Source organism: Lampetra fluviatilis, chromosome 6, assembly GCF_964198595.1.
Source record: "Lampetra fluviatilis chromosome 6, kcLamFluv1.1, whole genome shotgun sequence".
Lineage (NCBI taxonomy): Eukaryota > Metazoa > Chordata > Hyperoartia > Petromyzontiformes > Petromyzontidae > Lampetra > Lampetra fluviatilis.
The window spans coordinates 8,343,729-8,366,974 of record NC_136280.1 but is presented as its reverse complement, the minus strand read 5'-3'; the positions used below and the strand labels follow the sequence as shown (position 1 = coordinate 8,366,974).

General features: G+C 49.7%; 1 protein-coding gene across 9 annotated transcripts in view; it reads left to right on the top strand.

The window, feature by feature from the left end:
- LOC144933111 (acetyl-CoA carboxylase-like) overlaps positions 1-23,246 on the top strand; it is a 94,763-nt gene that overhangs the window by 38,666 nt on the left and 32,851 nt on the right. For 8 of the 9 annotated variants that reach the window (XR_013636981.1, XM_078857661.1, XM_078857658.1 and 5 more), the window contains 19 exons: positions 485-619; positions 1,694-1,840; positions 3,296-3,484; positions 3,974-4,074; positions 4,634-4,722; positions 5,559-5,683; positions 7,278-7,391; positions 7,607-7,720; positions 9,760-9,849; positions 10,937-11,055; positions 12,719-12,745; positions 13,471-13,620; positions 14,343-14,442; positions 16,301-16,408; positions 16,657-16,713; positions 17,260-17,301; positions 18,662-18,877; positions 21,341-21,496; positions 22,075-22,278. Coding sequence is in view for 8 of the 9 variants with exons in the window: in XM_078857661.1 (XP_078713787.1) it covers positions 485-619; positions 1,694-1,840; positions 3,296-3,484; positions 3,974-4,074; positions 4,634-4,722; positions 5,559-5,683; positions 7,278-7,391; positions 7,607-7,720; positions 9,760-9,849; positions 10,937-11,055; positions 12,719-12,745; positions 13,471-13,620; positions 14,343-14,442; positions 16,301-16,408; positions 16,657-16,713; positions 17,260-17,301; positions 18,662-18,877; positions 21,341-21,496; positions 22,075-22,278 (2,283 nt within the window). In the remaining variant the exon portion in view is untranslated. The remainder of the gene's footprint in view (positions 1-484; positions 620-1,693; positions 1,841-3,295; positions 3,485-3,973; positions 4,075-4,633; positions 4,723-5,558; positions 5,684-7,277; positions 7,392-7,606; positions 7,721-9,759; positions 9,850-10,936; positions 11,056-12,718; positions 12,746-13,470; positions 13,621-14,342; positions 14,443-16,300; positions 16,409-16,656; positions 16,714-17,259; positions 17,302-18,661; positions 18,878-21,340; positions 21,497-22,074; positions 22,279-23,246) is intronic. The other variant, XM_078857660.1, reaches the window with a different exon arrangement.

Below are 23,246 nucleotides of genomic sequence, written 5' to 3'. Positions count from 1 at the left end.
CCTAGGTCTATTCGGTCTCGAATTAGTGCTTGGTGCGGTGTGTATTTATCGCCACTGAGGATACTAAGGCGGTCGGGCATGGTGCTGGACACCCACCGCCTTGAGTGTGCCATGCCGGCCTTCATAGGTGCTTGCTTACAGCACTTGCCCAAAATGTTTGTTAAAGCACGCTATGCTGCCAACCCTGCGACCAGAGTTGGATTCCCACTCACGACTAATAACAGTGGCGAATATTTGAACCGGTCCTGGGCCTCGCCTAGGTCGACTCAACCTTAAATAAGTACCTGGTGCGCTGTGTAAACATTGGCTTTGGGGGGACAAAAGCGACCAGGCGTGGTGTTGGCCACCCACTCCCTCGTGAGCCTTGCCGGCTTTCCACGGGGCTCGCTAACAGCACTTGCCCCAACAGTCTGCTAACGGCTCTACGGGGTGGGGGAGGGTGGTGCTGTGGGGGAATCTTTGTCTCTGTGTGTGCCGTGGGCAGGTGATGAAGATGGTGATGACGCTGACGGTGCCCCAGGGCGGCTGCGTGCACCATGTGAAGCGCCCGGGCACTGTGCTCGAGGTCGGCTGTGTGGTGGCCCGGCTGCAGCTCGACAATCCCTCCAGCGTCCCCCAGGTGTCCCGACATCGCACAACAACAACAACAGCGACACCAACAACACCAACAACACCAACAACACCAACAACACCGACAACAGCGACGATGCCCGTGTGCAGGCCGGTGCAGCGAGAACACCTTGTGCCAGACGGGGACAGCTGCTACTGGGGGGGGGTGGGGGTGGTCTCGACCTTGGCCATAGACGGCCGTGGGTAAATAGAATAGTTGAGATGACATGCGATGTAAAGCGTTTTGAGTTGTTGAGGCATTTAAGCGACCTGTCAATGCCAGTACAATATTCGTAATCGGTGTCAGTTTGGAGGTGACCTGGGTGGTTTACGCGTCAGAGCACCGAGCTGCTGAGATCCTGGGTGTGGATCTGGGGTTCACCAACCCGAGGCCACATTCAGGGGTCCGTCATAGTTATGGAACGATGGATTGATTTGTTGATTTCAATGGTGTGTGTAATAGTTTTTATTGTCATGTAATGTTCTTATCATATGCTACGGTTACATTTTGGCTCGTGAAGCAAACAAATCTGTACACTGATCAAGGCCAAATGAATCGGGAAGAGAACAAGAAAAAGCATGTCCCCAAATTGTGAGAATTCATTGCGTTTGCTGGGAGGTCCTCGTGTGACCTCTGCCATGGGAGCCAAGGCTGCCGAGGCAGCAAGGACCGACAAGGCCTGGACAGACGACATGAGCAGCTAGGCATTGTGCTGAAACTGGTTACCTCCGTTTCATTCCCGGTGACGGTTAACCAGTCCTGGACAAACCTGCCAAGGTCAGCTCGAACCTTACATAAGCGATGTGGTGTATGAATATTAGCAGTGGGGAGACTAAAGTGGGTTGGATATGGTGCTGGCCACACAGCCATAATGGGCGCTTGCTCGCAGCCCTTGCCCCGGACAGTCTGTATCAGACACGGGGTCAGTTATAATTACAATTGCAGAAGCGTTGTTAGCTGAAATTACAATTGTACAATTTTGCCATTTTAAATGACGCAATTATAATTATATCTGACCGTGGATCTGGGGTGCGTGTGGCTCTTTGGTGAAATGTTTTGTTTCTGTGCGTGTGCCCCTCTCAGGCCGAGCTGTGCATGAGCCTTCTCCCGCAACAGCAGTCGCTGCCCCTGAGAGGAGGCAAGCAGCACCAGGTTTACCACACCGTCCTGGAGAACCTCCTCAACGTCATGCACGGCTACTGCCTCCCCGAGCCATTCTTCAGCTCCAAGGTTTGTTCGCTTGTCGGGGTGGCATCAGTTCTACCTCGCCTGGCATGCGGGAGGTCGTGGGTTACATTCCGACCCTGACACCTGCGTGCTTGGAGTATGCATGTTCTCCCCGTGGTCGCGTGGATTTTTTTCCGGGTCCTCTGGTTTTTCTCTCCACAATGGCTGCTGTAAATTTCCACGTGATAAGCCACTTTGTTGAGCTTAGATTTGTGGCCCCATCGCTTCTGAAAAAGAGCTAATAGCTCGGTGGACCTGGTAACAAAAAAAATAGTTTTTCGATTTAAAGCTTTCGTGACTATAGGGATTCATCTTCTTGGTTCTTTCGGTAAAGTCACGTAGAAGGGAAATAATAAAATAATAAAAATAAAACATAATAAAATAATTCTTACGACGTTTCGGCAACAACGGAAGCAGCCGTCCTCAGGTGTTGTGGCCGAAACGTCGTGAGAATTATTTTATTACGTTTTATTATTTTATTATTTCCCTTCTACGTGACTTTACCGAAAGAACCAAGAAGAAAAATAGTTTTGTTTGTTCATCAACTTATACCATGATTCAATGTTGTCGTGGGATTGGCTGTTTTCTCTTTGCCAATCCGCGGTTGGATCGGAGAGCAAAATTGCCAGCTCGAGAAATCGTTTTGACTGTTTGGAACGGTTCGTGGGCTCGGGCAGGACACGTCGCTCAGGGCGGCAGGGGGTGATGGCCGGTGGACGAAACTATTGACGGGTTAAATTTCGATTTAAAGCTTTCGTGACTGCAGGGATTCATCTTCTTGGTTCTTTCGGTAAAGTCACGTAGAAGGGAAGTAATAAAATAATAAAAATAAAACATAATAAAATAATTATTTTATTATGTTTTATTTCACGTAGAAGGGAAGTAATAAAATAATAAAAATATAACATAATAAAATAATTATTTTATTATGTTTTATTTTCATTTTAAAACATAATAAAATAATTATTTTAAAATATTTTATTTTTATTATTTTACTACTTCCCTTCTACGTGACTTTACCGAAAGAACCAAGAAGATACTGACGGGTTGGCAGCCATTTTTAGACCGTACGATACAATATACACATTTCCACAATGTGGGTATTCACAAAAGAGGTTTTTTGAGTTCGATCGCGTAAATATAAATGTGTCGTTAAACCCGCCACCACCCGACACGGCCAGTTAGTAAGGTTTGTCACGTAAACAACACGTCCAATTTGTTACTAGTACAGTACACCGGTGTGTTGGAGAGTAAAACCACATTTACAATTCGAGTACGAAGTTTCGCCAGTAAATCCATTGTTATTTATATGCATACTTTCACCCCCTCCCAGGCCTTCGCACCCGATTTACTCACAAGTGACGACACCACTGCAATTGTCAATGTTGTGGGTTTGCTCTCCACCACACCGGTGTGCCGTCCTGGTGTTGACGCGCGCGTGTGCTCGCGCGCGAACAGGTGAAGGGCTGGGTGGAGGTGCTGATGATGACCCTGAGGGACCCTTCCCTGCCACTGCTGGAGCTCCAGGAGCTCATGACGAGCATCTCGGGGCGCATCCCGTCGCCGGTGGAGAACGCCATCCGCCGGGAGATGGCGCAGTATGCCAGCAACATCACCTCGGTGCTCTGCCAGTTCCCCAGCCAGCAGGTGCCGCATCGACGCTCACTTTGTTCAGTTTGCCGGGGCGGAACGGGGGGGGGGGGGTGGATGGGGGTGGATGTGGTGAGGTGGGGGGCGGGGGGGGCAGGGGGGAGCGGGGCGGGGGGGTGCGGGGCGTGGATGGGAGGGGTGGGCGGAGAGTGGGGGTGAACGGGGTGGGGGGGGGGGACGTGGTGAGGTGGGGAGGGGCGGGGGTGGATGGAGGGGGTTTGGGGGGGTAGGGGGTGGATGGGGTTGGGTTGGAGCAATTGTCGGTGCTGCCGTTCGATTTCTTCTCGAACGTGGTTGCTTTTGCTCTGATTTTTATTTGCTTAATTGTTGTACTCCACTTAGTTTTTACGTTGCAAATCTGATGACGCAGGTCGCCCTTTGCAAACGAGACTACATCCTTGTCTTATGGGTCCTCGCCCGGTTTAAATAAAACAAACTTGACGCCTTTTCTTGTTGCGTGCGCCGCTATTCCGCCGACGTCGACAGATCGCCAACACCCTGGACAGCCACGCGGCAACGCTGCAGCGCAAAGCCGACCGGGAGGTCTTCTTCATGAACGTGCAGGGCATCCTGGTCCTGGTGCAGCGGTAGGCATACCTGGGCACAAGCGCCACTCTTACTTCCCCCGCAGCTCCCATTTAGTTGCGGTCGGCTACGTACGGTGCGACAGAAGTTCAAGAAAAACACGCGTACGAAGGTAGCCAGGCGTGGCAATAGACACGCCCACCCCTCCGTGCACCGCGCCCGCCTTCATCGGCGCTCGCTGGCAACACTTTTTAAATCCTTTATATTAAGTTCACTTGCTTGCTTGCGCGCTTACGACCGTGCAAATCTTTTGGTCGTTTTTTAACCCACTTCCCGTGATCCAATCGAGCTGACATTTCGCACACAGACTCGTTGTGCGTGACAATTTATTTTCGTGAACAAAAAAATTCCTAAATTTTCCACTTTTTAGGAACATTTTTTGTTCATATTTAATTTAAAATACCAATGTGATAAAAATGAAACTCTTACTCAAGAAAAACAGAAATGAATAATAAAATAAAACCGATGCCATGCATATAAAAGATTTATAGTTAAAAACTTTGTTTTTACGGGTTAATTTTTGTACAGCTGAATGGGGGGTCGGGGGAATCTCTTCCACAGGTATCGCAGTGGCACCCGGGGCCACATGAAGACAGTGCTGCTCGACCTGCTGCGCGAGTATCTCAAGGTGGAGACCCTGTTTCAGCAAGGTGCCCCCTCTCGCTTGCGTGCAACTCGCACAATCACAAGTCGGCGAGGACTCTCTCCTCTGCTGCCCCCCGTAGTCTGGGACTCTCTTGTCCCAGCAGTCCGTGCCGTCGATTCCCTTGCTCCTTTTCAAGTCCCAGGGTGTGTTTCTTTTTCCCCACTGCCTATGACTGCGTCAACTTGGTGGTGGTGGTGGTGGTGGCACAGACGGAGACACAGGTGGTGCATCAGCCCGTCATCTCGGTCAATCAACCCATGGAACCTGGGTCTGTCCCGTGACATGCTGGCAGTGGGCGTTCGACACTTCACGTGGCCTTAAAGTGCACATAGCCTGGCACAAGCGCCGTGGTGATGTCACCGCCAGTTAGTGGCGAATGGCGCTTGTTGTTGTTGGTGGCACAGTGGTTAGCCTACTGTGCTATGGAACTGGAAACCCGAGTTTGATTTTGAGCCGCGTCCGATATCGGTTGAGAGTGATGTCTGAACCAGTCCTGGGCCCCCCAGCTTCTCCAACCCACGCTGGCCGGCATGGTGAAATGTGGTCAAACAAACTCCTGTGGTTAATCGGAGGGCTAATAGCGCCCCCCTTTCCTCCCTGCCCTGCTTCTGCCTCCCCCCCCCCCACCATTTTTATGACACCGCACATGTTTAGGAAAGGTCCCAGAAATCTCAACACAACTTCACGGCAAACACAATGTAACCAATTTCCATTTTGCTACAATTTCCTCTGCGCGGCCTTGTTACTGTTGCGCGTGTGGTTTAAATAGCTCGTCGTTTGTCGTCGAGTGGCGAGCAAATGGCGGAGTACGTTTACTGACCATTAACTTGTCCGTCACAGGGCACTACGACAAGTGCGTGATTGCGCTGCGAGAGACGCACAAGGGAGACATGACGTCGGTGGTCGATCTCATCTTTTCGCACGCTCAAGTGGCCAAGAAGAACATCCTGGTCACAATGCTCATTGTAAGTTGCCTTTGCGACGGCGCCTGTTTGTGGTGGCGCCAAGTTCAGTGCCCAATGGCGTTACGGCGCGGCCCGTGGCTGTAGACGTGAACAACGCTGAGCACAAACCGTCACGCGAACTCCGGTCATCATCACAGCAGCGACTTTTGGCTGGCCGTTGAGCAAAGACGGCCACGGCATTGCGCGCTTTCAAATGCGCTTCTTCGGCTGTCTGGAAAGCTCTTCCTTCCGATATTTGGAAGCCACTGGAGCTATGCACTTTTCAATCGAAATCGAAAAGCCAATACTTTTAGCACTGCTTTTTGTGTTAAGTTGTCCTTTTCCCGCAACTCCGATTTAGCACGGTTGGCTACGTACGGCGCAAAAGAAGTTCAACATACGTAAGCGGTGACCTTTTGCGTGGATGACAAGGGAAATTCGTAAAAATATGGCCTCGGTGCCAACGCGAATTGATATTGTTGCCAAGGCGACTTGCTCACAGTGTGCAAGCTATTGTTTTTGCAGACTTTATCGTAAGAATGACAAAGAATATATTTTTGAAGGATAAAATGTTGTTTGTTCTGTGTTTCAGAAAACAATGCTTAAGTTAATAGAACGAATTGATAAAATCCCGATTAGTGCTTACCTTTTGGATTTTCCATGCCCAAATTTCCCGAGCGGGAATGAGAAACCACAAGTGGAGAATTTGTATTTCATAGTTTTGTCACGCTTACTGTACATACAACGTAGTGTAATGGGATGTAGCCTTTACCACCCTGCGCTAAGCAGCATGGTGAAGTATGGTCAAACGACCTACATTAGTGACGAGGAGTAGGGAGGCCTTTATTCACTCGTGTATTTTAATAGGATGGTTAATTATATTATTGGGTCTTTCGGGAAAGCCACGTAGATAGATGGAATAAAAAAAAAATTATAACAATATCACAATTTTTTATTATTTGATCTATCTACGTGGGTTTACCGAAAGACCCAAGATTATGAATTCCTGCACGAAAGCATTTAAAGTCAGGATTGTGAATTATTATTATTATTTGCAGTTTTACAAATCGCCTGAAATGTGCCCGATCTCGTCCGCTCCCCGGAGCTAAGCAGAGTTGAGCCTGGACAGTGCCTGGATGGGTGACCACCAGTCACGTGCTTCTGTGCTACACGGCAGTCAGAAGAGGTGCAGTGCAGCGAAATCCATCGTTGCGCTGTACTTGCATTCGTTCACGATGCTCGCGTGCATCGACATGCACTGACCAGTGTGGTGAAGTCTGGTCTTGTGACCCCCGCGACCTGCGTGGCCGTGGGGTGGCCCTCGTCCACCAGTGTGGACGGACGTGCGCATTCGCAGCTCGAGAACTGTGTCGTCTTCGTGCGTCTTAAAATGTAAAGTGAACCGGCGAAACGTCTCGCTTGAAGAAATGTGTTCACGCTTGCCCCCTGTTCGCGCCACAGCGTGGTATCAGGAGGCACGAGATGAAGGGTCAAATGAGTTTGACCTCTGGGTCTCGTGGCCACCGTTGCGAGGTTGACGAGCCGGCGGAATGAGCCGTGTCGCTTTTTTTTTGTCGTTTGTCCTCTCCGCCTCGTCGCGCCCGCCTTTGTTTAGGACCAGCTGTGCGGCCGAGACCCGACACTCACGGAGGAGCTCACCAACATCCTCAACGAGCTCACGCAGCTCAACAAGACCACCAATGCCCGCGTCGCGCTACGCGCCCGACAGGTGCCGCTCGGCCGACTGCCTCGTTCTCTCTCCAAAATGCACATGCCCGCTGCTTCTCTCCGCAGCGGCTTGATGAGCTGATGCGCTCACATTCGCAACTTTTTATTAATTGCTTTCACCGCGAGCCATTGCCCAGGTGCGGTGGCGTCAGATGGTGGGGTGGGGCGACTTTGATGCGTTTTGTATCGGCGCTTCCCCTGGACCACCGCCCCTAGGTGCTCATTGCCTGCCACCTGCCATCCTATGAGCTTCGGCACAACCAAGTGGAGTCCATCTTCCTGTCGGCCATCGACATGTACGGCCACCAGTTCTGTCCTGAAAACCTGAAGGTGCGTGTGTGAGTGTTTGTGTACCTGTGTGTTGGAGCAGTTCTGGAGAGAGTGGAGAGTTTCCCATACCTGGGCAGTGTGCTTATGACTAGCTCCTGTTTGACAGCAGAGGTCTCACTCCGAATCAGTCGGGCGGCATTATATTTTCATCGGCTGCATAATGCTGTGTGGAAGCTACCTGGTCTGTCACTCCACACGAAGTTTCGGGTCTTCTCGGCCAAAGTCATGCCCTCCCTTCTCTATGCTTGTGAAACGTGGACCCCTCTGGTGGAACATCTGCGCCAGTTAGAAAAATCCAGGCTGGCTTGCCTACGATCTATCCTGGGTTTAACCAGGCTGGTTTGTGTGAGGAGCTCACAAATCCTTGAAAGATCTGGACATCCCCATCGGTGATCCCCTCCGGCAGGAAAGGCTGTGTTGGCTGGGTCATGTAGCCCGCATGCCCAGCCACCGCATGCCAAATCAACTTCTATTTGGCCGCATAGAGGGGGATAAACAGGCAGGACATGGACTGGACAGGAGATGGACTGATGCGGTACGGGAGGATGTGGAGCTGAGTAGACGTGTCGAAGACTGGTACCAGCGGTGTCAAGATCGGCCTCTGTGGAGGAGGCTCGTGAAGGACGCTGCTGCTACTGGGCAGTTGGAGGCAGTCGCCCTCCAACAACAACTGAGGGCTAGAGGAGCGACGCTCACAACAATGAGCGGAGCACTGGGCGGCTAAGATGCAGCAATTTGGCACAGTAGAGGGTACAGCTGATGCATTAGTCAGCCAACCCATGGCACCTGGGTCTGTCCCATTACCTCCTGTCAGCGAGTCTTCGACACTTCACGTGGCCTCAAAAGTGCACCTGGCCTGGCACAGGCACCGTGGAGACGTTACTGTCCCTTAGTGACGAATGGCGGTTGTGTTGGTAGTGGTGCCTGTGTGTCGTGGCAGTGCAGCGGTTATCGCGCTGCACTACGAGCCCGACGACCCGAGTTCAATTCCCGCTCACGACCAACACCAGTGACGATTATTTTAACCAGTCCTGGGCCTCCCATAGGTCGACTCAGCCTCAAATGAGTACCTGGTGTGGTGCGAGCACCTATGAAGGTTGTTCCAGCCTTCATAGGTGATACTCGCTAACAGCACTTGTCCCAACAGTCTGTTAATGCTATACGGGGGGGGGGGGGGAATCCTTTGTCATTGTGAGGAGCAGTAAAATTTGTTCAATTTGTTTGGATTAGCTCCGTCCTCCCCCCTCCCGATACATTCCATTCATTGGCTACCACATTCTGATAAGCTCCCCCCCCCCCCTCTCCTCCCCCTTAATTTGTATTTAAGAGCTTGCATCTTGAATCCCTGCCTCACTTGATGCAGCAAATCTGGCTGTGACGGTCCCACCTGATGACGGAGACTTGTGTTGCCTCCGAAACGTCGTGATTTTATTTTTATTAATTTTAATTTAATTTTTTACCTACGTGACTTTACCGAAAGAACTGAGAGTATGAATCCTTGCAGTCACGAAAGCTTCAAATCTACAATGTTTAGGCTATATGGGTGATTTTTGTCTTGTGGGGAGCAATATTGTCGTGCTTGGCACACTTGCACCCGGAACTGGGTACCACCCCAAGTTCGATTCCCGGCCTTGACTAACATGAGTGGTGATGATCTGATCGAGAAGAGGCCCTTCCCTAGGTTTATCTAAGCCTGAAATGAGTAGCTGTTGTGGTATGTAAACATCGTCACTGGGAAGACAAAGGCGTCGAGGCGTGGCGTTGGCCACACCACCCCCATGTGCGCCGTGCCTGCCTTAATCGGTGTTTGCTAACGGCACTTGCCCCAACAGCCTGTGGGCTTTTTTGGGGGCGGGGGGGGGGGATTTTTTTGTGAGTGAGGATTTTCTTAGGGCACTGTCCAATTAAATCTCCAAATGTATTTATTCTCTCACGACATGATGCCTCTGGCACAATGGGAATACGCTTGAGAAAGAGACAAAGGAGAAAAATGGAACCCCGAAGAAGCTAATTTATTTTGCCTTGCATCTCCCTTGCAGAAACTCATCATGTCTGAGACGTCTATCTTTGACGTGCTCCCAAACTTCTTTTATCACAGCAACCAGGTCGTTCGCATGGCTGCCTTGGAGGTGAGCTTTAAAGTGTATATATCATCATCATCGTAATCATCTTCAATCACGGGCTATCCACTACTGGATGGTCTCCCCATGATTCTATCTCTCACAAATCCCATTTGCCACCACAATCCATCTCTGGTGCACAAGCCGAGTTTATATATCTGTTATTTCATAATCAACATAAGCATCATCAGCCATGGTCTATCCACTACTGGATGAAGGCTTACCCATGCCTTCACATCCCTCACCGTTTCCGCGTGCCCCCACAATCCATCTCTGGTGAACGAGCTGAGTTTATATATCTGTTATATTCGTAGTCATCAACGTAATCATTTTCAGCCATGGTCTAACCACTGCTGGATGAAGGCCTCCGCATCCCTCTGCGTCCCTCACCGTTGCTGTGTGCTCCCACAATCCATCTCTGGCACATGAGCTGATCTCATTACTCCATCTCTGTGGTCATCATCCTCTCGGATGCATTCCGTCATTTAACTGTCGTTCCCATCGCCAATATAGTCCATCAGCCATCATCTCTTTGAGGGATTGTGTCCTGTCCCCACCCATGAATGTGATGTGTACAATGTGTTTGTTCTCTGATCTACGTTCCTCTTTCTATCTTTTAGTGTATTTTTACGACTGTTGTTATTGCGTTTGTTTATGTTGGGAAACATCACTGAGTCTCATTGCCTTTTTCCATGAGGTTCCTGCCAAATGTACGCATTTTGGGGGTGGGGCGATGATTTCAATGTTTTAATCCCAATTGAGTGATTGTAATGTATCGTTATAACAAATTTGGACAATTACATCAGAACGCAGTAGCGTAATCTTGTGAAGGACAACGCATTTTTTTTTAACGTTCACTCTGATGCAGATGTCACGTAGTGTTCTACGGTTAATGCACAGACGGTAGTAACCTGGGCGGCCACTGGATTTTGACCCGTCAGACGCCTGCGACAAGCGGCGAAACATGCTGTCGCTGGGCCACGTCAGCGTAATGGACCTACTAATAATGACCACGTTACAATATAAATCCACATTCACTTGCGTTGTAAGTATGGCGGTGTGTGAGCGAGCGATTGGTGTTTGCTGTTTGGCATAGGTGTACGTGCGGCGGGCGTACATCGCCTACGAGCTCAACAGCCTTCAGCACCACCAGCTGAAGGACAGCTCCTGCATTGTGGAGTTTCAGTTCATGCTGCCCTCCTCTCACCCCAACAGGTCCCCAGCACTGAACGCTTTCAGAACCGCAACGAACACTTTAGAGAAAAAGTTTGTAGTCTTTAACCCCCCCCCCCGCTTTGGGAGAATTCGCTTCTTGTCCCGCGTTTACTCAGAGGCGCCACGCTGGCGAGATGTTAACTACGACCTCGCCTGGTGTACAGGAGGTCGTGGGTTCGATCCCGACCCCGACGCCTGCTGTATATTTGGAGTTTTCATGTTCTCCCGGTGATCGCGTGGATTTTCTACGGGTCCTCTGATTTTTTCCCTCCACATTTAGAAATGTGTTTAGAGTGTTTGATTGCGATACATTTCCACGTGATGATAAGCCACTTTGTTGAGCTATCATTTGTGGCTAGGTCGCTTCTGAAAAAGAGATAGCTCAGTGGACCTTATCTGGTAATTCTAGATTTGAAGCTTTCGTGACTGCAAGGATTCATACTCTTAGGTTTTTCGGTAAAGTCACGTAGGTAAAAAAATAAAAAATAATAGAAATAATAATACTTACCTGGTAAAATAAAAATATTAAAAAATTTTAGTTTATCAAATAAATATTGTTTCGTTTAAATGTTTAGTTGATAAAATAAAAACTGTTTATAGTTTCCTCTTTGACTGCAAGAGGCCCAGCCCTGCAGTTGCTTGCTCACACTGCTGCTGGCGGTAGGGCATCTACCAGAGACACCACTAAAGGGCCCCTCTATAAGGTATTTGGCCTACTCTTTCACACTGGTCAGATGTCTTGGAAGAAGTGGGGGTACCCGCATTTTACCCCTCCACAAGAACGACTAATTGGTGGGGGTAGTAGATGTGTCAATTCTTAGTCATGCCTGGTAAAGTAGCACATTGTATTCTAGTAATCTGAGAATGCGTTTGATGTGCTTGGCGATACAGCTTCAAAACGGTTTTTATCCTCAATTTACCCGCGAAACATGCGTCACCATGAATTTCCATCCCATTGAGTATAAAGTGCTGTGCAGACCGTCACTGGTGAGTTGTTACTAAATGCATTCTTTTAAATGTACTGTAATTCCTTCCTTCCATCTCTCCCTCTCTCTAATGACACCCTGTGGGTTTTGTTGTCAGGGTTGTGCATGTTCATCTTCACAAATCTAAGGGCAACTATTTCTTGCAGCGAGTACTGGGGGTGGGGGGGGGGGTTGATACAGGTGCGGCAATAGCGGAGCAGCTGGATAGGGACAAAAGCTTCCAGCTTGATGGGGGTGGAAAAAAATCCCCGGGTAAAATTGAACGTAAACACGGTCGTTCTGCACAATTGGTACCCTGCGCCAGGCACAGGGGAAATGCGCGAGCGTGTAAGCCCTTTGACGTCGGGAACAAATAGGAGCACGCCGGTCGTACTCTCATTAAACGTTTTTAAATTTAAAGACATACTTGCGTAGCCGTAAGCTAGTGCTCGTAGCAATTAACTGTTAAGGTAATTGGACTCATCGGCGTAACAGATCGTGAACCTGCTGCGCATACGCAAAGGTTTATTTTACTGTAGAAGGCATTGTGCCCTTTCAGGGGTTGTCTCTGCTCTCTGAAGCTCTGACACGAACACTTTCCCCGCGCCCGTGACGCTTGCTGCTGGAAATATCCTGTCTCTGTGTTTTACCCATTTCTGCTCGTCCCATCTTCCCGTCTGCCTGTCTCTTGCTTCCAGAGGGAGCAGTGCCTGCAAGCATGGCAGGTATTGGTTTCATCCCTCAATGTGCACGTCTGGAGCAACACAGACCGACTGAACTCAAACGCACCTCGACCTAATGCCCAAAAACACCCAAGCCCCTCGCATGCGTTTCTCGGTTGTCCCACGTATTGTTTGGCACGATGTCCAATGTTTCACTCCCATGTGCTCGTGAAGAAGCTCGCAGCACGTGGAGAGATACCTCGGACATTTTGCTGAACAGTACACGGTACTTCCCAAAAACACTTTGTTGAGTGATCCAGCACAACCGTGAAAAAACTCCACACTTGGCCAAGCCTCTTGTCAATGACTGCTGGCCAGCTACTTCTTCTTTGGAAGCTCATTTGACTTGGTGGTGTTGCACACGTGTTGTGCCAGTGATTGGTTGGTGTGCCTTTGAGTTCAGATCAAGGCGTCGTTCGTTGAAAAATAAGCCTAAAGCTGTTGCCTATATAGAACGACTACACTGCTTTCATTGCTCCATTGAAATAAAGGACTAAGGCATTTGGCAGTCGGTTGTATAGACGGAGATAATTCCCCTGTTTTTGCAAATAATAATCGCTTTATGAGCTGCAAAGCGCTGTCTCCGTTGTGCCGGACATCACCGCAAGTTGGTCGATTGCGTTGACGCACACGCCTCGGGTCCGCGCGCGCACGCGCTTTGCATTTTCCCCGAGCCGCAGTGCGCCGTGCATCGTGGGCGCGCGAGTGACCCTCTCGCCCCTCCGCAGGATGTCGGCCATCGCCGCCAACCAATCGCACTACACGAACGTGATCCGCACCGTGGGCTCTCAGGAGATCATCACCGACGCGTCCTACACGCCGCCCTGCCAACGCATGGGCGCCATGCTGGCCTTTGACAACTTGGAGCAACTCGTGCAGTGAGCGCCGGGCGCAGTCGACGGGGCGACCTTTTGTCGTGACCAACTTTGACAGCGGGAGAGGCATGGGGCCCTGGGGCAAGCCATGGAATGGGGCCACCTGTCCACCCCCCTCCCCCACTACCCCCTAAGTAGCTCAGCACTTGGGCCCCTCTGAACCGTGGGCTGTCATGTCGTTCAACCGCCTGCATGCTTGATGGTTACACCGCTGATCTTTGATGAGCCCTTTGAGATAATAAGGGTCTGGTGTGTACAGCAGGACTAACTGCCTTCGATTAGAAAGAGCCAAGAGATTTTATCGTTTTGGAGCGAGTTATAATTTTTTTTTTACATCCAATTATCAAGATGTGTTATCCACTTGCATGTTAACTGGATTCTAAGGATCCTTTTTTTTTACAATGGTCGTCTGGTGCAGTGTGCACGCCGAATTGGAGGGGCACATCCATTGCAAATACGGTGCAGCATGAAAATAATTATTGTCTTGAGATGGCATATTTAAAATGTTGATAAAAAATATATATTTTAAATATAATTGGTTCGAACAAATCAATGTCTTGTTTTATGCAGAGGACACAAATGCACGTTTTGTATGTCGGCTGTAAATTCCCTTTCGCGTGGATTTTAAACAAAATATTCCATAGATACATTCAGCGCCTTATCACGATCCTTAACTTGATGATGAGCTGCGTTTTCACACATTGGGTGTTCATCTTGCATTCCAGGAACTTCGACGAAGTGCTGCAGTGCTTTTCCAACTGGCCGTCCGAAGGATCTTCGTTGACGGATTCTGGCTGCAGCACACTCTACCACGACGACAGCAAAGTGAGGCTTTGATTGTAATAATAATGATCACGATGCCCTTCATTTAATAGGAACGTTCATTATTTTTTATAATCCAGAATTTGTAACATGTACAGTTTTTCGATCGCTCTCGGAGAGAGATTGAATCAGAGGTGTGGGAAGCCACAGCTGGGCCGGAAGGTAACCAGGACCATTGCCAATAATTGCCCAAACTTTGTTGCCCTCTATTTGGATGTTTCACCAACTCCATTTGCGAACGTTAATATATACGTAGGTAAAACTACGGGATCTAAAGAAAAACCATGGACACGAGGGGGCGTGACACTCGTCCCTCGGATGCACTTGCTGCACTGCTGTATCTTGACAAGCCAGGAGATGGTGACCTCCACACCCATCGTTTGGGATTTTCACGAATTTGTGTGAGCCGCCAATCCCCGCCTCCACAGTCCTGGCCTACAGGCTGTGCGCCACCGGTGCCTGGTTTGCCCAGGAAAGCCTCGATGAGTCTCACTGCACTTTTTCAGGAGGGCCCTGCTTTGGATGTTTGTCCAGTTCCATTGAGCTGTGCTTGGGATTCACGTGGAAGGAATGCCGGATACCCAGAGAAAATCGGAACACAAGCGGTCATCGCCCACAGCACCGCACAGATAGAGAGTCAATCCACAGATGGAGCAAATTCGTGGAATTTATTTGTAGACTGAGCCCATTTCTGTTGCTGCCATCTACTGGACACTTTTGCACCCTCATGCCCCAAACACCTCGTGGTCACTGGTGGTCAGCCATTCAAACACTAACCAGGCCCAGCTAAGCTTTTGCCATACGAGGTCGGGCGCATTCAGAGTGATTACGTTGGATCAGTATGAAAAGAGCTCCGGTGTATGTACTCGGTGATTCCAATGAGCTGCTAGTGCAGGGACTGGCAGTGTGCTTGGTGCAATGTTGTTTGTTGCTCAATTCAGGTCGAGTAGGCCTGCATCAGAGGTCGCAAACGGGCTTTGATTCCTTACCCGTACCCGTACCCGGCCGCACCAGGGTCGCAAACGGGTACCCGTACCCGGCCGTACCCGCACCCTACCCGTACCCGGCCGGGTACGGGTAGGGTGCGGGTATCGGGTACCTGATTGCGACCTCTGGGATGAAGCCATGTTGCAGGCGCGGGTGGGTTGATTCTAGGAACTTAAATTGTGAGAAGAGACAAGACGTTGGGAAATGAGTGACAAACGGTTACTCACCAGTGACTCACGGTCTACCCGTACCCAGCCGCACCAGGGTCGCAAACGGGTACCCGTACCCGGCCGGGTACGGGTAGCCGGGTATCGGGTAGGGTACGGGTATTGGGTACCCGGTTGCGACCTCTGGCCTGCATGTATTCCAAATTACCGATATATCTTTTTAAGGCTGGCTTGCATTTGGGTAAAAGGGTAAAGATTCTGCCCTGCAATGTCTTCCTTATGCCACTGCCGGTAGAAGAGTTGCCAATCGAGGGAGTTCTAGAGAGCCCGCTCAGGGGTATTTGGCCTACTCTTCCACACTGGTCAGACATCTTGGAAGAGGTGGGAGTACCTGCAATTGACCCCGCCGGTCGACTAACTGTGGCGTTCCGTGTAAATTATACACGGGAATAAGGACACTTTTTGCAACAAAATCCTCCGCTCCCGAACTAAGTAAAGAATTGCAGAGCATAAAAGTTTTTTTTATTTTGTTACGGCAGGCTACTTTATTTGATACTCAGTTTAAAAAGCATTTATTGAGGGCGTGTGGGTGGTTGGGGGAGGGCGTACGCGCAAGGCATCTAATTTGCGATGGAAATCAGTGGGAGCACAGTGGGGTTATTTAAAGTGAGGCGGTAATTGCCCCTTTGTGTGTCACCGCGTGTCAGGGCGTTCCGGAGGACCCCATCAACATCATCAACGTGGCCCTGTGGATGGAGGACAACGGAGTGGATGAGAGCCTGGCTGATCGCTTTCACAGACTCATCCAATCCAAGGTTGAGGCACCTTTCTTTCCCACCCCCCCCCACCCCTCCCGCTTCAACACATTGTGCGGGAGTATTTTTCCGCGGGCACATTATACGCGTCGTTGGGTTTCCCGGTAAGTGCCCCGCGCTAAGTCCGCTTAAAGTGGGTGTAATTTATTTAAACGCGGGGGACCTGTAGTTTCAAAACGAGGCCCCCCTAATGGTCATTAAAATCCCACATGAAGGTCTTAATCCCCCTCTTGTATTTCCTGTTTCAGAGACCCATGCTGCGTGACCACGGGATCAGGCGTCTTACCTTCCTCGTGTCACAAAAGGTAAAATAAGGGGAAATTATCGCACGGAGGAGGATGTCGGGCGGTCCGACAGCGACTCCACTCAAAACGATTTGGCTCCTTCATGGCAATGCGCACGCTGGCGCTCGGGCGTTGGCGTCAGTCTTAACAGGCGCCGTCCAAATTTGAAAGAAAGCGAAGGGAATTTAAATGTTGCCCATGACAAGATCGCGCGGGAATGCGCCCGATTTCGTCGCGTCTCGAAAGCCAAGCAGGCTTGAGCCCGGATAGCGCCTGCTTGGGCGATTGATCGCCCTGCACACACAGGTTTTCTTTGGCGGCTGCATGGCTACAGAAGGGGGCAGTGCAACATAATCCATTGCTGTACTGTACTTCAACGCGCCCATTGATGTGCTCCCCCCCACCTTGACCAACTTTGCGTTGAGCAGTGCGTTGAAGAATGGCTATAACACCCACGTTCTGCACGGCATTGGGAGGCCCTCATCTAGCAGTGGATTGACAATGGGGGTGTATATGTACTTGTAAAATGTTAATTGGGGATTTTGAAACTTGTTTTTGTCTTTCCAGAGGGAATTTCCAAAGTTCTTCACCTTCAGAGCAAGAGACAAGGTGAATTTGCCGACGAGTTGTGAAATGTAATTCATGAATTCAGTCGTTATAACTGTCATTATTTTTGTTCTGCCCAATCCGTGTACATATCTGAGTAATGTAAGTGCAGTCCAGAGTCGCTTCAGATCATTACATGTTCACCATGGCCAATAAGCCGTCTACACCCAATAACGCTGATGATGAGACGTATGACATCTAGTGAGAATTCTAAGGAGTGATGACAATGAGCGGCAATGATGAGATCAACGATGATAATGCGCAATGTTGACCACCCATGAATGACAGTGAGCGATGATGATAACGAGATGAGAGCGGTCGTGATAACGATGATTATGACGAGCCAATCAATAACGAGTGGTGACGATCGTGAGCGATGACGAGACTAAGGTGCTACATCATGGGACCTCTTTTGCCAGTACCAAAATATACTAATAGGGTTTTTCCCTTTTTTTTCTGGCAACAAAACTGACACCTTTTGCAAGGAATCATGTTTTACATTAACCACAATACTTGCAGTTAAATGCAAACAAAAAAACAATACTCTGGAAATGTATACTTAATGTATGGTTAATGTAAACATGATTCCTTGCAAAAGGTGTCAGTTTTGTTGCCAGAAAAAAGGGGAAAAACCCTATTAGTATATTTTGGTACTGGCAAAAGAGGTCCCATGATGTAGTTGCTCACCCCGAGCCCTCATTACTCTGGTAGTGCGTTGTCTTGAACTGTGCGCCTTTTGGCGTCATCTGGTCGAACACCATATGAGACGAGGCTCCAAAGAAAGCTGTCTCTGGTGTGAACCAATCCGTTTCAAAGACAATGCATAAATTACCAGAGTGTTGTTTTTTGTTTGCATTTGACTGCAAGTATTGTGGTTAATGTTAACATGATTCCTTGCAAAAGGTGTCAGTTTTGTTGCCAGAAAAAAGGGGAAAACCCCTATTAGAGACTAAGATGAGCAATGAGATCAAGATGAGCGATGACGACAACGAGTGAGACAGACAATGAGCTATGATGACCATGAGATAGACGATCATAACAGTCTGGAACGCTATCCCTCTGCACATTCGCAGCATCACCTCAATCGCCTCCTTCAAGAGACACTTAAAAACTCACCTCTACAACCACGTGCTTTCGAGCGACTCTGTGAGCTTGGCTCCGCGCCTCTGAGTTGCGGCCGTTACGTCCGTAAATTTGCGCGCGTTATAAATTGCATTATTATAATTATAATAGACAATGGTAACCAGCAGCGATGATGACGATAAGAGTGCTAATGAAAAAGGACAATAAACGCGTGAGCGCCACCTCACCGCATCCTCTCCCTGCTCCCACCACCGCTCCCCCTCACCCCCCCTACCCTCAGTTCGAGGAGGACCGCATTTACCGGCACCTGGAGCCGGCGCTCGCCTTCCAGCTGGAGTTGAACCGCATGCGAAACTTTGACTTGCGAGCCATGCACTGCGCCAACCACCGCATGCAGCTCTACCTGGGCTCTGCCCGCGTTGAGGAGGGGGCAGAGGTCACGGACCACCGCTTCTTCGTGCGCGCCATCATGCGCCACTCCGACCTCGTCACCAAGGTGAGCGGCCCGGCGCGGGTAGTGCCGTGCCGGGCGCGTGCCGGTGTGTACTGTGCCGTACCCGGCGCATGCCGTGCAAGTGTGTGCAGTGTGCTGTGTGCAGTGCCGTACCGGCGCGGGTTGGATCGGCCCCTGTTTCCCCCCCCCCCCTCCCCTTGACTTTATCCGATTACAAATTAGATTTGTAAAGTACCTCAATATAATGAAAAGCAATATGCCATCATGTCCAAAGAAGAAAGGTTTTAAGGGGCGTGTTATTACCTGCTATGACGTACGGATCGCAAGCATAGAAATGGATGAAGAATGGTATGCACATCTGTAAAGTGTGCAAAGGGAGTGCTTGCTTCGAATTGAACTGAGAGGTAGAGGAACACGTGGACGATAGAACATATGCAAGTTCGCAACATCATATTCACTTTTGATTTGAAGCTTTCGTGACTGCAGGAATCCATAATCTTTGGTTCTTTCGGTAAAGTCGCGTAAGGTAGAAAAATAATAGATCGCGACGTTTCGATCGCAACACAAGCAAGTGTCATCAGGTGGGACAACCACAGCACTCGCCAAGCCACGCCAGGGCAGGTACCACACCCGCCCACGGGGTGTTCGCGATGACGGTGCATCGCACGCCGTGCTGTGCTAGAGCCGGCCTCGCACAGCGACCCACCCGGCGCTGTTCGCGATGTCGGGACATTGCACGCCACGGCCCTCCCGGGCCGGCCCCATTCAGTGACATCCACGATGTCACTGCACGTTGATGGAGAATCCGGCCCCGAAGCCGAGTGGGACTCTTTTTTTTTTAACAAGCGGGAAAATTGCCCCCACTTATTTTGTTCAAATTTGCTGCCGGTGCCCTTATCCATAAAGTATTATCTAATAATGTTACGGGCAAGGTCAGATACAACATCGGAAAAAAAAAAAAAATGTCGGAGCGTATTTGTACTACAACTTGTTTGCCGTGGTTGTTGGTCTGCCCTTGTTTTATGTTTCTGAGATTGTGGTCTAGTTTTCAGATTGAGTAGCGCATGCGCTGTGTGCGTCCTGTACTCGTTCACCCCATCCGGAAATTCAATTAATTGTCACGATTCGAGGTTCGCAATTCGATTTGAGAATCCATTCTTTTAACGTCTCCATTTATGTCGCCTCGTTTATCTTTGTTTTTGTTTTTCTACCACATTTTGTACAGTTGTGCTCGCTCCATCAGCGTAGACGTAACACGAGAATATTATTTTCACGTCGTTTTGCATAAATCGTCAATTTTCGTTTCTCGTGCACACAATTCTACGTGTGTATCGCGGGTGTAATGATCGGTTTTAATCAATGCATCTTTGCATGCCTCATCTATTTGTGCATGTTACCAGTGCAACATCACCGTGAATGGCATCTTCAAAATGGGGCTCGAAAATTTATTTTAATGTTCATGATGTTGCTACATCTATGGACAGTGGTTTGCGGCTTTAATTAGCTATTGCAGCAAATGGAATGTTAATTTGCGTAGCAATTAGTTGGGGTGGTCGCATAGCAGCAGAAACTACAGCTAATTCAATCTATGTCATCGTTTTTGTTCGTAAAATTAATTGTAAATACGTGACTTAATTGGTCTGTGGAATACCGTGGCCTCTCAATATGAAAACATGTCAAGCTTTTGATTATCATTTCGGTTTTAATTTGACCGTCTTAATGGCTTTTAATTTTTTTCGCAAGCCCTTCGTGACCCGGTCTTTCACATTGCTCAGCTGTGAAGGGGCAATAAAGGGCAAATTTGTCGAGTTAATGGGCCACTTCATCATCAGCATGACCGTGGTCAATCTACTGCTGGATCAAAGGCCTCCCCAGACCACCACCATCTCTCATGATCCTGCAATGTGATAACAATGACCTCCTGCTGGTTTGTAAATAAAGAAGTATTGGTGGAATTGATAACACGAGGGTGACCACTTCTTCAATGCGAATGTATGTAATGATAACACAGGAAGAGCTTGCTCCTTGTCTGCTTTACAAAGACTGCAGTAAAATTGTTATGTTAAGAGAAGGTTTGATGCACAAGTGTTCATAACAAGAGGGTGCCACGATGTCGAGATGTTAACTACCTTGCCTGGTATACAGGAGGTCCTGGGTTTGATCCCGACCCTGCCGCCTCCTGTATATTTGGAGTTTGCATGTTTCTCTCCCTGTGGCCGTGTGGATTTTTGTCCAGGTCCTCCGGTTTTTCCCTCCACATTTAGAATCAACTTAGGTTTAGAGTATTTGGCTGCGATAAATTTCCACATGGTAAGCCGCTTTGTTCAACTATCATTTTGCGGCCAGGTCACTTATGAAAAAGAGCTATACAGCTCATTGGGCCTTACCTGATAAAATAAAAAAAATAGTTTTCGTTTCAAGCAGGCCCTCCTCTACGAGTGAATGTGGCCGAACGAGCGAGCGGGGTTTCTATTCAACGATCGTCACGTCCCCCCCCCCTCGCAGGAGGCATCGTTCGAGTACTTGCAGAACGAGGGCGAGCGGCTTCTCCTGGAGGCCATGGACGAGCTGGAGGTGGCCTTCGACAACACGGCCGTGCGCACCGACGCAAACCACATCTTCCTCAACTTCGTGCCCACCGTCATCATGGACCCGTGCAAGGTGACAATGGGCCCTGCCGGTATCGGAGGCAGACGGGGGCGGGGGTGGCGTGAGGCCCTCGTGCAAGGAATGAGATGGGAACGTGTTCCCCAGTTTAACCAAATTTTATTCTAATTTGCATAGAGGATGTGCTGTGATCGAACAATTTCAGGGCTGTATCTTCACCTTTGACGATTTGCATGACCTATGTCATACCAATCGACGCACCATTTGCATGCCTACTGAGGCGGCAGATCCTCCCTTGGGGGTCACGGTCCTGGAGCTATGAAATCCGCGACCAGAGTTCGATTCCCGCTCACGGCCGACACCATTGACGGTTATCTGAATTGGTCCTTGGCCTTCCCTAGGTCGACTCGTCCTCAAATGAGTACCTGGTGCGGTGTGTAGTTAAACATCGCCACTAGGGAGACAAAGGCGGCTGGGCGTGGTTGCTGGTCACTCGCCCCTCGTGTGCCGTGCCGACCTTCATAGATGCTACTCGCTAACGGCACTTGCCCCAACAGTCCGTTACAGGTTATACGGGGGATCTTTGTCGTTGTGCGCATGTGCTCAAATTGCCCATACGCGTGCGTACGCAGATCGAGGAGTCTGTGCGCAGCATGGTGATGCGCTACGGCAGCCGCCTGTGGAAGCTGCGCGTGCTGCAGGCCGAGCTGAAGATCAACATCCGCCTGACGCCCACGGGCCACGCCATCCCCATCCGCCTCTTCCTCACCAACGAGTCCGGCTATTACCTGGACATCAGCCTGTACAAGGAGGTCACCGAGCCCCACACGAGCCAGGTCAGAGAGGAGGTGCCACCGCTGCCACCTTGCTGAAATGTGTGGGGTGCAGGGCAGGGGAGTGGGGGCTGGGGTGGGGGATGGGGGGTGGGGGGCGGGGCAGGGGGGTGGGGGGCGGGGCAGGGGGGTGTGGGGTGGGGGCGGGGCAGGGGGGTGGGGGGTTGGGGCGGGGCAGGGGGAGTTTGGAGGCTGGGAGCTGGAAGTGAAGAAATGGTTGTGTTAATCGGTTGTGTTAATCGGAGGGCGGGAAGGCATTTTGTGGCGAGCAGGCGGAGGTGGGATGAGACGCGTTACATGCCAGGGGGGGGGGGGTGTAGGTTACGTGAGGCTTTGGAGGCAAAAAACATATGGGGCCCGATTTTGAGTGTTGGCGAATTTATCTCCTTGTCCAGCTTAGTTTTTTTTACTTTTTCCACAATTTCCCAATTGTGCTTTTGGCATCACATCGCGATTGTCCATTCAGAACTTTTGCAATGCAGTGCGTCAGCTCAATGTGTTGGAGAACAGCCCGCAGAAGGTGAAGTCACGGAACGCCGTTTGAGATCCCTAGAAATAGGTGGTTATCATTTGGCGGTCAAATCTGGAATAAACAAATATCTATTTTTTTTGCATGAAGTCATGAATGACCGGGCTGAGAACATCAATGCATTATTCTTGAGAACTTGGTTTAATCGCAGGTGGCTGAGACACGGATTGTAACCCACGATCACAGTCGTGACTGCTCAGTGTTGACCTCTCAACCTCTGACCCATCCGGGCACACCTTTCATCCAATTATTTGGAAGAAAGTATCAGTGTGTTTAACGACAACAATAGGGAATTTCGGCAAGGCCATGCATTTCATTGAAACTCACATTTCCGTGGTAGTGCCAAGACAGCTTGGTGCAGCTCAGGAGGTGCAAACTTTTTTTTCTCACTGCAGAACCAAAGCTGTACTGCTCGTATAACATGCAGTGAACTGGCCGAGAC